This window comes from Physella acuta, unplaced genomic scaffold (assembly GCF_028476545.2).
Source record: "Physella acuta isolate Inbredline_101_S28 unplaced genomic scaffold, ASM2847654v3 ptg000648l, whole genome shotgun sequence".
Lineage (NCBI taxonomy): Eukaryota > Metazoa > Mollusca > Gastropoda > Physidae > Physella > Physella acuta.
The window spans coordinates 240,263-256,476 of NW_026732167.1; the positions used below are offsets into that span (position 1 = coordinate 240,263).

General features: G+C 35.5%; 1 protein-coding gene and 1 long non-coding RNA gene across 2 annotated transcripts; both read left to right on the top strand.

Moving 5' to 3' along the window:
- The first annotated feature begins 146 nt into the window (after window positions 1–146).
- LOC131948531 (ficolin-1-like) lies at window positions 147–3,020 on the top strand. The gene is made up of 2 exons (XM_059310091.1): window positions 147–288; window positions 1,717–3,020. The coding sequence occupies exons 1-2, from the start codon at window positions 216–218 to the stop codon at window positions 2,382–2,384; spliced, it is 741 nt and encodes a 246-aa protein (XP_059166074.1). The 5' UTR covers window positions 147–215; the 3' UTR covers window positions 2,385–3,020.
- A 9,058-nt stretch (window positions 3,021–12,078) lies between these two features.
- LOC131948537 (uncharacterized) lies at window positions 12,079–13,894 on the top strand. Its single transcript, XR_009388019.1, has 2 exons — window positions 12,079–12,188; window positions 12,269–13,894. It is a non-coding gene; the product is annotated as an uncharacterized LOC131948537 (long non-coding RNA).
- The last annotated feature ends 2,320 nt before the right edge of the window (window positions 13,895–16,214 follow it).

Here is a 16,214-nt window from a genome sequence, read left to right on the forward strand (position 1 = left end):
CTAGACCTAGATTCACAAGCCAATGATTTAGCCAATCGTTTCGTTGTGTAAACATATCCAATTTTTATTATCTAAACATGACGTCAGTTTTTTTAGTAGTGCACATCCGCATATTTTTCTGGGTTGCAAGACACATCCGGGATTTACGTATATAACGTGAAGTTAGTCCGCCAATACAACATTCCGTGATCCTATCAGCTACTGGCAAATTGAAAATGTACTACCAGATTTGTTTCATTTGTTGTCTTGTCACAGTTTTTCAAAACATTCATGCAGACGATTCCTATGGTATGTATTTCTCGATTGAATATTATTTTAGTTTAACACATTCAGAAATATCCTAGTCTGCTTGCTTTTAAGCAGATGATCTAAAAAATGAAAATTTTTAATTTATTTCTTAATGTGGTTTGTATTTTTGTGGAGAAATCTTGAAAGATTTTTTCTTTATATATATATATATATATATATATATATATATATATATATATATATATATATATATATATATATATATAATGTGAAATATAAGTCACTGCCAGGTTTTCTTGAAATGCTTCGGCTTGGTCAGCAACCCATCTAGGAGAGAAAATTTCAAAATTAAACAATTTCTGCCTCGTAATTGTTTTTTGGTGAGACAAGATAAGTTAAATAAAAAAAAAAGCTAGCTGAAATTGGAGTCAACAGCCTATATGGTACAGGTTGACACGTAATACTTAATTGTGTTGGGGGGGGGGTCCCTACCAACATTACAATTAAGTACGAAGAAGAAGTTTGAACTTAAATTTTACCATCCCGACTTGTTTTGTGGCGGTGAAAACTTGCGATTCATATTTCACTCACTTTAACCGAACACATTTAAAAAAAAACAACTTTGTACATTAGATAAGATCCGTTAAAAATGCAATGAAATAATAAAATATTTAATATTTTAAAACAATTCTGTTAAAAGTACTATTAGTGACTCGTTTTGGTTTTCATTTAAAGTGACTGTTCTTTTGTCAAGCGATTTTTAAACACTAAAACTAACTATCTGCAAGCGGAATAAAAATTATAACATCTATAGGGCTGGTAAGTAGGTCAATAAACAGTTCTACGGCTCAATAAAACCTGCATGAGCCATAGAACTGTTTATTGACCTACTTACCGACCCTATCGGTAGCCTACATCCGCTTTAATTTAATGTTAAATCCGAACTGTCTACTGACGTTCGGTAACATCCTGGTGTGGACCTCATGGATAAATAAACACTGCGTACAACCTAAAGTGTAGTGTTTATTGTTATCACAAGCGCCAAAATGGACATTTAAACAAAATCACGAATTGCTAACAAAAGTATAGAAATCACAATTAAAAAATAAAAAAATAAAAAAAATATATAAGTAAGGGAGAAATATTTTGATCTATATAAAAATTAACAATAACATTATTTGGGATTTATTTTTATTTTTTACAAAACTAGATTTGCAATTGCATGCAATGTTTACATATTTTAAAGAAAATGTTCATTTTTACTGTTAGAAAAACAGTTGTGATTTTTTAATTTTTGTTAATTGAAAATCCAACTTGTTTAATTAAATTAAATAAAAAAATTTAAGAAGAAGGTAATAATTGCGTTTAAATGTGACTTAAATTCTGTATGATTTTACTAATTCTTCCTTCTTTAAAGCAAACGTATAAAAATCTACTGTCTTTAAAACTATTCTTATATTTTTTCAGGATATACCAACAACAAAACAGTGCAGGCTACTCTAGCTTTGTCCTGCCCAACTGCACCAGACACATGCAGGGATGTGGTCAGTTCTTCACCCAGACCAGTGGTCATCCTGTCAAGTGGACTTGAGGTGATGTGTGACACACAGACAGACGGGGGAGGATGGACGGTGATACAGAGAAGATTCAACGGACAAACAGATTTCTATCGGGGGTGGGAGGAATACAAGTATGGGTTTGGAGATGTGGATGTCGGAGAATTTTGGCTGGGCAACGACAACATTCACCGTCTGACGTCACAAAGACGATACGAGCTGAGGGTCGATTTTAAATTTAACAACACGGACTACTTCGCTAAATATTCCAGGTTTCGGGTGTACGGAGAGGTGGAAGGGTATAGGTTAAAGGTCAGCGGTTACTCAGGCAACGCGGGAGATGCACTGACAGCTAGACACAACAACATGAAGTTCACAACGTTCGACAAGGACAACGACATTTACACCGGAAACTGCGCTGAGCTGTACCACGGCGCCTGGTGGTACGACACATGTCACGTCTCAAATCTCAACGGTCTTTATGGCAACACGGAGTACGCCAAGGGACTGACCTGGTACCCTACCACAAATTACTACGCGTCGGCGACTTTCACTGAGATGAAAATAAGACCAATTTAAGAAGCAATAATTTAAAAAATAAATAAAAGATGTTTATAGAATAAAATGTTAAAAAAATTATTTACCTAATGTACTAATACCAATACTTTTTTTTACAATACTTGTGTTTCATTATCTTGAAAAAATCCAATGCAATTGTCCTGTCCCACCTTAAATGTTACCGTATCTAAACTGACGATCAATAATGTAGCAGAAGTAGTCCTCACGTTTTTTTTACTTTTAACATACGAGGGTATGGCGTGGGTACTTTGTTTTTCTAGCCGCCTTTCATTCTTATTGTCAGGTACTTATGTTAGCTTGGTTGGGCTTTTAAAGTTCCAGGGGCTTAGTTATTTTCGTTAGTACCTAAGACTAAGTCTAGTTTTTTCTCTAGATCTAGATTTTTAGATCTAGAATCCAAATAGATAAAGTAAATTTTATAAGTTTAGGTCAAGAAAATTGTATTGTATACATTTCATAGCGTAAGTAGACCTAAATCAAATTTGAATTAAATAGTTCATGTCTTTATATTCTAAAATCGTTTTGTGTTCATTCCTCCGTGTAAACATTTGTGACATCATTGGTAATCGCGTTCTTGTCACAACTATAAAGACTTTTTCCGGTTGCATTATTAAAAATGTTTTTTCTACATTTGAATTCGCCTCTATTTTTTATTTTTCTTCTTTAAATAAAATTTTATTTAAACATTTAAAACATCTTTTATTTTGAAAAAAAAGTCCGTATCAAGTTCTCTATATATCGCTGCAGACACTGATATGATAGCCTGTGAAAAATATTTTACGGACAGAGAGAGAGAGAGAGAATTGCGCACATGGGCTTTTATATATTAACATTATATATATATATATATATATATATATATATATATATATATATATATATATATATATATATATATATATATATATATATATATATATATATATACAAAGGATGTCTTGGGAGATGTCAAAATTAATAGCCGAGGATAGGAAGAAATGGAAGGAAATGGTGGAGGCCCTATGCTCCATAAGGAGCAAAGAGGACTAAGAAGAATACAAAGCACCGTATCACTGGAAGTAGAGTATTGCCCCGTTTAATTACCCCTGTCCATTAATCCCCAACCCAACATGTGCACTAGGAGATTAACCCTGTTGATATAGTTAGAATAAGTAAGGCTTAGTTTTCGGGGTTAAGGGGATATTCTCCGTTTTTTACTTTCTCGTATATACGAAGTATAGAGAAAGTATTGTAATCGTGCAAAAAAAAATCGAGATTTTTACAAATCTCGACGTTTTACACCTCACTGATACGGAAAAACATAATTTTGCAATCTTGTCCGTATGTCTGTGTGTCTGTCTGTGTGTCTGTCTGTGTGTCTGTCTGTGTGTAAACACGATAACTTCAGTACCGTTACAGCTAGGTTGATGAAATTTCATATATAAGTATTTTATTAAAATCGTAGATCCTGTTCAACTTTTGAGCGATTTCCGATAACCGGAAGTGGTACTTTTTCTACTTTGAATTTTTCAAAAGCCTATAACTTGAGTACTATTTGAGATAGATAAATGAAATTTCACATGTAAGTAAAATATTTAAATCTCTACCTTCTCTCAAATTTTGAGTAATTTCCGTTGACCGCAAGTACTAATTTACGCTATTTCCGATTTCTCATTTAAATTTATAAAGAACTGATAATATTGCGCACTATTATGCCCATTCATTTGGCGTTTACTTGGTATGAAATTCTTTTTTCTACGAGATTTTATTCTATTTTAAAAACTTTAAGTATTTAAAATGGAGTTCCCATCCCCTGTTGTTTTATATAAGAATATTCGAGAAAGTTTAGGGGAGATCACTCCCGGTTTATTTTTTCTATTTTTAAGAATTTAAGATCCAAAGCAATTTGAATACTTTTACCAAGTTTGGCCATGAAAATATGTATTAAATAGCAAAGAAAAAAAAGGTGTTGAAAACAATTTTGGTTGTCATGGAAATACAGCATATACATGATTTGTTTGTTTATGTGTGTGTGTGCGTGCTTGCATTTCCTGTTAAATAAAAAAATGACACACTTTTTTGTTTATCGCGTCATCATTACTCACAAGCGCCCCCAGAGTATAATTATTTTGTTTGTAGATTTAACGAAATGCTACAGTACTTCCAACTACTTTATGAATTCTTATCTCACTTTAACTGTAAGCTTGTTAGCCAAAGGTCCGTTTAGACATTATTTTTACTTTCTCGTATACGAAGTATAGAGGAAGTCCTGCAAATCCTGCAAAAAAAAAATAAAAAAAAAATACAAGATTTTTCACAAATCTCGACGTTTTACACCTCACGGAGTCGAAAAAAAACTTAGTTTTGCAATTTTGTCTGTGTGTGTTTGTGTATGTATATATGTCTGTGAGCACGATAACTTGAGTATCCTTACAGCTAGGTTGATAAAATTTCATATTAACTTTTCATTAATTTCCGTTAACCAAAAGTGGAACTTTTTCTACTTTTGGTTTTTCAAAAGCCTATGACTTGAGTACTGTATCATATAGATAGACGAAATTTCACATGTAAGTCAAAGATCTAATTTTCTGCCATCTGTCATTATTTCTTCTACGAGATTCTATTATATTTCGAAAAGTTTAAGTAATTAAAAATTGATTAAAAATCATGTGTGAGCGGCTGGAGTGTGTTTATCTGTTATTATAAATATTTGTAACTAAGAAGGCGAATGTCGCTTTTTATGTTCCTTTGAGGATTGTTGTGGTTTTTAGTTAAGTAGTCCGCTATTATGGCGCTGATATGATTTCGATTTTACAATGGTTTGTAGCCTGGTTATTGTGTCTTGTTTATATTTTTTGTATATTTATTTGAATGTCTTACAGGGACTGTAAGTTTTTAAAAAGGGGTGAATGTGAGCGGGTGAATGGATTATTTATTTTGTATTAATTTTATTTGTTGCGAATCTGGGAGTGCATGGTGGTCCAATGGGAAATGGCCACGGGGTCCCCTTCCGTCCGAAGCGGTCAGTATAAATTGACCGTTCGGAGGATTTTCTTCCTTTTTTTTTGACCCGCGGCGAGATGTAGGTCGGGTCAGGTTTCTGCGTGGGCGCGTGGCGCACCTCACGCGTGGAGGTATTTGTTTTTTTATACTTTATCTTTATGTGATTTGTATGAATGCGACTGCCGATGTTTCTCGTTTTCTTTCATTTTCGTCTAAAACGAGATAGTGAGCATCGGCATGTCTGGTATGCACGTGGTGTGTTATTTTGAATTAAAATGTATTTTTAATGTTTTCTAAACCCGTGGCGTGTGTTTCGGACCACGTGGTTTAGGCCAGTGTGTTTAGGAGTGTTTCCTAAACTGGTGTGAATGCGTGTGTGCATTTACCTGATTGTTTTATGATGTGTTATTGACTAGGATTGGCTTAGTCAATAGTCGGTTGTTTTAGACAGTAATTAGATTAGTATATTTTAGTTGCCTCGAGTTTTTAGGTTGTTTAAAATTAATGTGTGTTCTGTTTCGTGCAACGTCATGTTGAGTATCGCTTGCTTTGTGTCTGCCTTCATTGGGGCCTTAGCGGAGTGCGTTAACTTTAATGTTATCAATATGGATATTGTTTATGTAGACCAATGGCTTCGGGCTGCTCCTTGTGTAGGAAAGATTGGTTCCACGATGAATTTGTTTACACGTTATTTTTAAGTTGCTAGTTCTTCTTTAGATATGTGAGCGGCTGGAGTGTGTTTATCTGTGATTATAATTATTTATAACTAAGAAGGCGAATGTCGCTTTTTATGTTCCTTTGAGGATTGTTGTGGTTTTTAGTTAAGTAGTCCGCTATTATGTCGCTGATATGATTTCGATTTTACAATGGTTTGTAGCCTGGTTATTGTGTCTTGTTTATATTTTGTTATTATTTATGCAAACTTTGTTTTGGATTGTTGCTCCACTTTGCTTTATGTCCTGAATGTTACTTATTATTGTATTAGGGACTATTTTCTTGTGCGTAGCATTGGTTTCTTTGTTCGTAGTATTGGTTTCTTTGTTCGTGAATGTGGTGTGTCGACATGGAGGGACATTCTGCTGGAATGTCGAGGCCTGTGTGTTGAAGAGTTTCTGTGTCACGTTTATGTGGTGTATGGACGGTGGTCCGAAATTGGGTGTTTTGTTTCGTTGAGTTCTGTTTTTTTTTGTATGTCTTGAGTGTTTTATTTTATCTAGATTCTAGTTTTGTTTATAATAACTTTTGGTTCCATATTTATTATTTTGTTAAATAAATTTTATATTATTGTTAAAGCTTTTGTCTTATTTTAGTATTTTATTTAGACTAAGGTTAGGTTATTAACCAGTCTGGGTTTATCCGGGCTTGCACTGACCGGACAGTAGTTAGTTAGATAAGCCTAGGGAAGGGTAAGGTAGATTTTAGGTATCCCCCCCTAGCAGGGCTTACAAATTGGTAGCACGAGTGGGGTCAGTGCTTTAGTCTAGTTAAATTTTTGTTTTTCTAGGGCTAGTGTAGCTTAGATAAATTTTTTTCTTGATAGGCCCTTTATGGAACCATTTGTGTTTAGTTTTTGTTTAGTGTAGGAACCGTTTGTTGTTTAAAACACCCAATTCGGACGAGATGGCGGAGGTGGCACCAACCATCATCATCGTTCCACCCAGGGAGATCCTCATCAGGAAGTTTCATGGGGACAGCCATGGCTATGAGGTGGACCGGTTCATCAAAGAGGTCCAGTCCCTCTGGAGGGCCAGGGGAGACCTCTCAGTAGAAGAGAGGAAGGGCCTCCTCTGGCAGTACCTGGGGGAAGCGGTGAGAGAGGAGCTGAGCTGCAGGGGTATTGACCTGCAGCATGACCCAGAAGCCACCCTCAGGCTCCTCAGAGAGGTGTACGGCGAGAAGAGGAGAGTACCGCAGCTCATGGCCCAGTTTCAGATGGTTGTACAGGGCCAACACGAGTCGGTGAGGGCCTACTCGCACCGACTGCACAGGGCCTTCAAGACCCTGGTTACGAGGCAGAGTGCCCTGCAGGTCCCACAGACTGATGCAGGGTTTCTTCGAGACCAGTTTGTGGAAAACCTGAGCCAGGCCACAGTCAGACGCCATCTGCAGGAGCTGATTTTCCGGGACCCTAAGATCCCCTTCCTGGCCATACGGGATGCGGCCATTCGATGGTCTGGAGACGAGGTCCCTCTTGCTGAACCTGCCTATGTGGCAGCAATGAATGCCAGGCCCATTGAAAAATGTTCGTTCAGGTCCAAGCTGGAGGACAAAGTCAACAGGCTCACCGAGCAGCTTGCTGCTCTGCTGAAGCACTTTACGCGGGACACCAAATTGTCCAATGTGCGCCAAGCACCTCGCAAGCGCACGGAGGTCCAATCAAAGGTCTGCTATAACTGTCACCAGAGGGGTCACCTCGCCCGTCATTGCCATATGGCAAAGAAATATGTGCCCAAAGGGAATCAAGTGACACCGAAGGTATGGCGAGGGGACAAGGTCCTACGCCCCCACGAAAGGACTCTGGTGCCTGCCAAGGGTGTACCAACCATTCAGGCGACGGAAGGAGACCCCAGAATGAAGGACGACAAGGTGGTACAGCCATTAGACCAACCTTTTCACTCAGATCCGTCAGTGGTATCAGGCCCAACATCCTGCCTACGCGCCAGCATAACCAGTATAAAGGTGGACCAATCTGAGGAACTAGAGGCAATGGTTCCACCTAACCCATCCTTAATTAAGGCACCGGGTGGTGGTGCTGGGGGATGCCCCCAGACAGAGTCGAGCAAGAAGGACAAGCAGGTCAAAAAGGCACCTGTAGCTGAACTGGCCATAGGCGATCTGGTCCTTCTGAGACAACCCCCACTAGGCAGACGCAAAATGGCAGACCTGGACGACCCGACAGTTTACGTCGTGGTCGAAGTACCTCCGATCACCGGCGGGTGTTACGCCATTAAAAAGAAAGATGGCCCTTCTGGCACCCGCCGGGTGGCCAGCACCCAGATCAGGAGATATGTGCCTCCCCGGGCTCAACCACCCTCCCCAAGGCCGGTCAAAGTGATACCGCCGGCTACTCCAGGCTACAGCCACATAATTTATAAGGTCCAATTGCCGGGGACCAGAGCAGCCGGTAACCCCACAGTACCTGACATACCTCTGCGTAGGTCGGTCAGGGAGCGCAGAGTCCCTAGTAGGCTAGACTTGTGATTGTGCCCTGTGGGCTGATTTTTTTTGACAATGTTTTTTTGTAAAATTTACGATTGTGCCCTGTGGGCTGATTTTTTTGCAAGTTCTTTTGCAAAGTTTTTTGTTTTTTTGTAACATATATGATTATGCCCTGTGGGCTGATTTTCTGGCAAAGATTGTTTTTTTGTAAAATTTATGATTGTGCCCGGTGGGCTTTTTTTGCAAGTTCTTCCTGCAAAGTTTTGTTTTTTTGTTACATTTATGATTATGCCCTGTGGGCTGTTTTTTTCAAGTTTGTTAGCTTGCGGTGACCGCAAGCTTTAAGGGGCGTGTATGTGAGCGGCTGGAGTGTATTTTTATTATTTGTAACTTAGAAGGCGAATGTATCGTTTCGTTTCATGTCGTAAATTGTTCGTCGTTTTAGTTGTGTAGTCCCGTATTATGGCGCCGCTGTCTCACTGTTTATGTTCCTGGTTATAGCTAGTTTATATATATTTCGTTTATATTGTTGTCATTGTTTATATTAAGTGTCTTTTTATAATATTCTGTTGCATGTTTCGTCGTGTTTGGTTTGTTATCCGTGAATTAGGGACTATTTGTTTACGTGTAGTGTGTGAGGTGTGTGGAAGTCGGTTTCCGGCTTGTTCAACTCTGTCTTTTGTGTGGAAAGCAGCGGTGAAGAGAGCAGGCAGTCTCTCTGGTCATCGAGTGAAAAGAATAGCAAATTCGCACCATCCAGCCTTATTTATTTTGTGTGTTTGTGTTCGTCATAGTCCTGGACGAAGTCCGAAATTGGGTGTTTTGTTTGATGTAAAAAGTTTGTTTCGTTTGGTTCTGTTTTGTGTCAGTTTTTACCTATTCTTTTTTTATAACTTTTGGTTCCATATTTTGTTGAATAAATTTTATGCTAGTCATTCTTGGTAAATAAATTTTATTAACTGTAAAAGTTTTTGTTTTATTTTAGTAGCTTATTATTTAGACTAAGGTTAGGGTTTAACCACTGTGGGTTCTACCACGGTTGCACTGACCGGACAGTAGATTAGTTAGTTAAGCCTAGAAGGGTAGATTTTATAGGTATCCCCCCCCCTAGCAGGGCTTACATATATATATATATATATATATATATATATATATATATATATATATATATATGAATTAAAAATAAATAAATGAATAAAAATAAATAAATTGATCAATATATAAATAAATGAAATAAAATAAACAAATACATAAATAAATTGTTACACTCGGCTTTCTAATATTTTTGGCTCGTTTGGGCTAGGTGTAACAATAATAAAAAAAAACAATCCACAAAGTGAATTTGTAACATTGAAGTATAATTTTCACCAATTACAAGAAAAACATTTACTCGAAGAAAAAACTGACGACTGGGTACACTGTGTTGACGCTTCATCACACTGCTTACACACTCCCTCGTTCACACACTTGTTTAAACGCTCGCACACCACTTCCAAGGGGAGGCCACTCTCACACACACTCTATCCATGCCTACACACTTTCGTATAGACATCTACGTCACACACCAAAAAATTATTGATAAATAAATACATATTTGTATGTATATATATTTATTTTGCACAAAGGTTTCCACAATACTTAAAACAATAGAAACGTTTGGTTGAAAGACTATCAGGCATTGGTAAATAATTTTTGATAACAATTGCATTTTAATTTTTTTTAAATTGACCTTACATAGAGTCTGTATATTAAATGTTTTTAAATTGACCTTACATAGAGTCTGTATATTAAATGTTAGTATTGATCTATTATCACACTGAAGCGTTCTAAAACGTCTAAGGTCGTGTCAGGCTTTCATTTTAATTTTTTTTAAAAGGTGGCTCTCTCCTGCCATGTCCTTTAAGGTTAATAAGGTGTGGTAGAAGGGTGGTCTTTTTTCTAATTCCTTATTGTATATAATATTCCATTGTGAAATTGTTTTAGCTTAATACATCTTAAACTAATTTAGTGAAATAAAAATATTTTTTTACTTGAAATAAACATCCGTTTCTTACATCGCATGGTAAATTTAAAATGAGTTAAATGCCGTTATAACGTTAAAGATCCGAAATAATATAGCGGGAGTGATCTCCCCGGTAGTGTTATTTAAGAATATTCGAGAAAGTTTAGGGGAGATCACTCCCGATTTATTTAAAAATCGTGTTAATATCCCGAATCACCATCCTCTGTAGTGTTATATAAGAATATTCGTGAAAGTTTAGGGGAGATCACTCCCGGTTTATTTTTCATTAATGTTACAATTAGCAATTGTTTGCTTTTACTGTGTAAAAAGCAATAAAAAGCAATATAATCTTACTTGATATTTCTCTGATATTTCTTAAATATTTTAATTGTATCGTATGGGATTGTTGCTCACTAGGAGAGGGAAAGTATGTAATAAAAAGTTTTCTGTTTAATGGTTTGACTCTTATTGTAGGTGTACTTGTGTAACAAAATTTACATCGGGGCATAGAAGCTGATGTGAAGATTAATTTTTAGAATCACGCGCTTGTGGTTTTTTTTAGCGTAGCATTATGCAATGCACTTTAATTGTCCTTAAAACATTTGGTAAACAAACAAATATATGTGCATTAACGGTACCATTTGAACATGGCAATATAATATGGCTGGAGTAACGAGTAGCTGATAACAGCTAGTATTTATATATTTTAATTTGCATTTTTCTTTATGAATTGTAATTATCATTTATCTTTCAGGTTATGTTGTGTAACATAAATGGGTGTTTTGTTAGTTTGTTGCGCTATGTTTTGAATGTGCAGTGACCTTACGTTTAGTATCAATTGTATTTATGTGTAACGTATAAGGTTTTCAAATTGTTCAGTGTTTTGTATATCATTTAATAAAATGTGAAAGTTGATTATCTTTTATTTTAGGTTAGGAATAGGAGTTGAACAGCTTGCACTAACATCCAATTTTATGATAGTCCTAAGAGGTAATTTGTAATTATACCCCCATCCCACCCCACTCCAGTCTCATGTTAGGTCTTACATAAACAAGTAACGATCGATTTGACTTAGGAATTTTGATGTGTTCGAACTCACCTATAATTAGAATTTGGAGTGGCAATTATTATGATTCTTTTTACTTCAAGTTGATCGTTAAAGCGAAACATCATTGGCTAAAATCAAAATAAAACAACAATTTAGTATTATGTTTGTATCCATTTGATTTCACTTAGTGATCGTGTATGAGTTCCAAAGTAGTTGTGCTTGTCTTTGTGCGTAGGTGTTAGTTGTGTGTATGTGATGTGTGTGGAGATGCGTTAGTGTATAAAAGTGTACATGTATGTTTGTCTATCGATCCCTCTCTCCATATATATATATATATATATATATATATATATATATATATATATATATATATATATATATATATATATATATTTCTTTAGTGAGTAGAATAGAAATGTATTAGACAAAGCACACAATATTCTGTTTTCTTAAAATTAATTGTCCTGTATTTCATTTTTGTCTATAAATCCCCCTCACCTCCCCTTTTTCTGATGTAACCTCACTAATTATTTCTCTTTTAGGGTGATCTATCTGGTGACTACCGCACATTGATGCTGGCTCTAATCACCCCTCACTAACGGAAGTTTCTCTTGTAGGTTGATGTTTCTGGTGACTACTGTCTCTTGATGCTGGCGCTAATAACTCCTCACTAAACGGCTCTTTCTCTTTTAGGGTGACGTGTCTGGAGACTACCGTATGTTGATGCTGGCTTTAATCACCCCTCATTAATCGATGTCAGGCTGCAAAGAAAATAGATCATCAGAGTCTAGAAGGGTTTTTTTTAATCATTTTGACTGGAGCATTTTCGTTGAAGAATGCCAACACAATTATACAAGTGAACTTTATTTACCAGTTTTTAATCTATATTTTCATATATGCAAATTTCTGAGTTTGTTTAATCCATGCGTAGATTCTGTATGGTAATAAATGTTTCGTTGTTTTAATTATGGTGTCATCAAATTTTTTTTGTAACATTAGATGTAACTTTATTTGGCTATTTTTTTAATTTGCTAACTAATTTTATAATTATATTTTACTTGAGAAAGATAGGGCAGAGATGATAATGATGAATTATGTTTTTGTTGCCTGTAGACATTTTAAAAAATTATTTTTAAAATGATTAAAATTATCATCACAATTATTGTTGGTAGAAATTGGGAAAATTTTTTTTTAACATAGTTATCTACCTTGAACCTTGCAACATATCTTACTTGGCTAGCTGGGTTTAGCAGCTGGAATGATCTAGAATGGCAGGGTCACAAGTGTTAACAATGGTAGAACTTCTTGAAGCCAACCAATGACAGTTGGCTACCAGGGTTTAGCAGCTGGAAGGATCTAGAATGGCAGGGTCACAAGTTTAACAATGGTAGATCTCCTTCAAGCCAACCAATAACAGTTGGCTAAGCTGGGAGTGTTTTTTAATCCAAGATCTCAAGGGAGTTGCAGTGTATTTTATTAGATTGAGTATCCCTCTTCGTTTACAATTTCAAATTATTTCCTGATATTTTCGTATAACTTAACTAACCAACATTTGATGAACAATGCAAAAAAAAAAAAAATCCATTTAATTAAAGTAATGGATAGAAAGCAAGGAAGCGCATACATAATTTTTTTTAAATACAAATTTTGACTAAGGCTTAGTTTTTAAAAATAATTTATTGATATAAGTGAAATCTTCAACAATTGTGATTCTCATCTTTTTACATTTATTTGTTTGTCTATTTTTGCTACAATCACATTTATTCAATGCTTTTGTTCTATTTAATCCAACCATTAGAAGCTCAATGTGTGCTCAAATGTTCTACTCCATGTCAACTATACTATTCTCCTACACGGTCTTCAGATAATGTTTTCCTTTATACTTATTTGTACTGTATGTTAAATTAAATTAATCATATAATAACCCTTTTAAAAATTAATGTTGTATATGCTATATAATATCAGATATATTCAATACTTTTTCATCTAAAATTATTTTCTTGCTCCCAAAAATTATTCATAACATTAAATAAATTTCTTACTGTTAGGTGTTATTACTTCCAAGTTTAAATGTTAAAATTCTGTAATGTGATGTAGTGTAGGTGAAACATTTCTTTTTTTTAGTGCCTTGCCAACTATTTCCAATGAACTAGGTTTGGTTGTATGGAGAAACAGTTTCCTTAAAGGCTGTGTAATGTTTATTTTGATTATTGTTGTTGAGTGATTGCTTAAAGAGGTGAACTTAGATATTCAATCTTTGTAGCTTGTGTAATCCAAGAATATTTTTTAATTTAGTTGAAATAAATTATAATAATTCTGCGGGGTTTTTTTTTTGTATTAATTTCAAGAAAGAAAACTGGTCAGTGAAATTATATTTTATAAATGGAATTGTTGCGAAAGCTTATCTGAAAGCGGAAGGTAGGGCAAGTAAGACATAACACACCCAAGGGCGGGCAAGTAAGACATAACACGCCTACGGAGTTCAAGTAAGACATAACACGCCCATGGGAAGTCAAGTAAGACAAAACATACCCATGGGCGGGCAAGTAAGACATAACACGCCCATGGGAGGTCAAGTAAGACATAACATACCCATGGGCGGGCAAGTAAGACATAACATACCCATGGGCGGGCAAGTAAGACATAACACGCCCATGGGAGGTTAAGTAAGACATAACACGCCTATGGTTTCTTCCAGGCATATCTTGGGGAGGGGGCAGAGCCTGACGAAATTCTACCTCCCCTCCCCCCCCCCGAACGAATTGGAATTTATATAGAAAATATATTCTTTTAGCAGTGTCCTCCCCCCCCACCCCCCCCCGGAAAAAAGTCTGGTAGAAACACTGCTCTACTCAACTTTTCCACCGACCGCATCAGAACATAACCATCGCCTCACTGTTAAACCAATTTGTTTTTTTATAGACGCAACGATTACAAAAAATCAGATAAGTGCTTTGTCTGAGGGAAAAATGTTTCCGTTTACAAAATACCCGGGTCGAGAAAGCTAACAGGAACAAATACATTTTCATGAGCGGACTGGATGTTTGCTGATGTATTTTAACATGATACGTGTTCTCGATAGATGGGGGGGGGGGGGGGCATTCATCATGGGGGCAGGGCATGTGGTGAGGTGGGAGGTAATTGACTGGGTAATATCTGTGAGGTTTTCACCTGGCTGTGGGTAGTGACACACATGGTAATGACTGGGGGAATGTAACTGACCCGGGTAATTTCCTTAGACCATTTATTAATACACACATGAATAAATAAGGCATATATATATATATATATATATATATATATATATATATATATATATATATATATATATATATATATATATATATATATATATATATATATATGTGTGTATAGATAGATACACACACACATATATATATATATATATATATATATATACATAATATGGGGGGGGGGCGCCAAATTATAAGTTCGTTCTGTGCGCCAGGAGGGGTCGCTTCGCCTCTGCCCTTAGTTGGAAAAACCTAGTTTTGCAAATTCGTCTGTATATCTGTGTGTCTGCCGTGTGTCTTTCTCTGAACACATAAACTTGAGTACCGTTTCAGTTGTAGTTCCGTATCAACTTATTCTGCTTTCGGCTTTTTAAAGTCTATAAATTAAGTACTTTTTCAGTTATATAGTCGAAATTTTACATATTAGTAAAATTGTGTCCTGTGGAGTATTTTTGTGAGAACACCTTCAGGAACGTGAAATCATAGAAACTATGAGAAGTCAGGTAAGACATAACACCCACTGGAGGTCAAGCAACATATACCACGGGAGGTCACGAAAGACATAACACACCCATGGGAGTTCAGGTAAGTATAACTATAACAAAAATGTTTTATTTTCTATAGAGTTGCATGACTAAAAACTTTTGCGCACCTAATAAACATGACAACGCTCGTATAATAGTGGTTGGATAAGCCTGCCTACTAATTTAGACAAAATTTTAATTAATTCACAAAAAATCAATTAGTCATCCAATTAAGTCAAATTTAATGTCAAATTGCATTGTTTACATGCTTTGATCCACGTGCCAATTTAGAAACGAATCTGTCAGTTAGAAGTGCCCGAAATTTCGCTCGAGCGATTCGATCTATTATGACATACTGATCACAGACTGCACGAGGAAGCAAGTTAAATAAAAGCATGTAAAATAAATATTAGTATAATATATAAGTATTGTCGATACATTTTTATGGCTTTGGGTTTCTCTAAAATGCCGAAAACGGCAATAATATTACATTTGCCTGTAATTTATTTAGTATTTAAAGATATTGTATTGTATTGGTGGTTGCATAAATATTTGGCAATATATTTTTTTGTTTAGTTTACTATAGTAACTATATATATATATATATATATATATATATATATATATATATATATATATATATATATATATATATATATATATATATATATATATATATATATATATATATATATATTTAGTGTGAATTGGACCGTGGCGAATACTGTTTTAGCTACATGTTTTTAAACCCTTCTTTACCAGTTTATTATACACCTTTGATAATTACAGGGAATCTAATTAATCACAACAATGAAATAGTTACTCGAGGTATATATGTCACAGAAAAAAAAACTAAGGGAA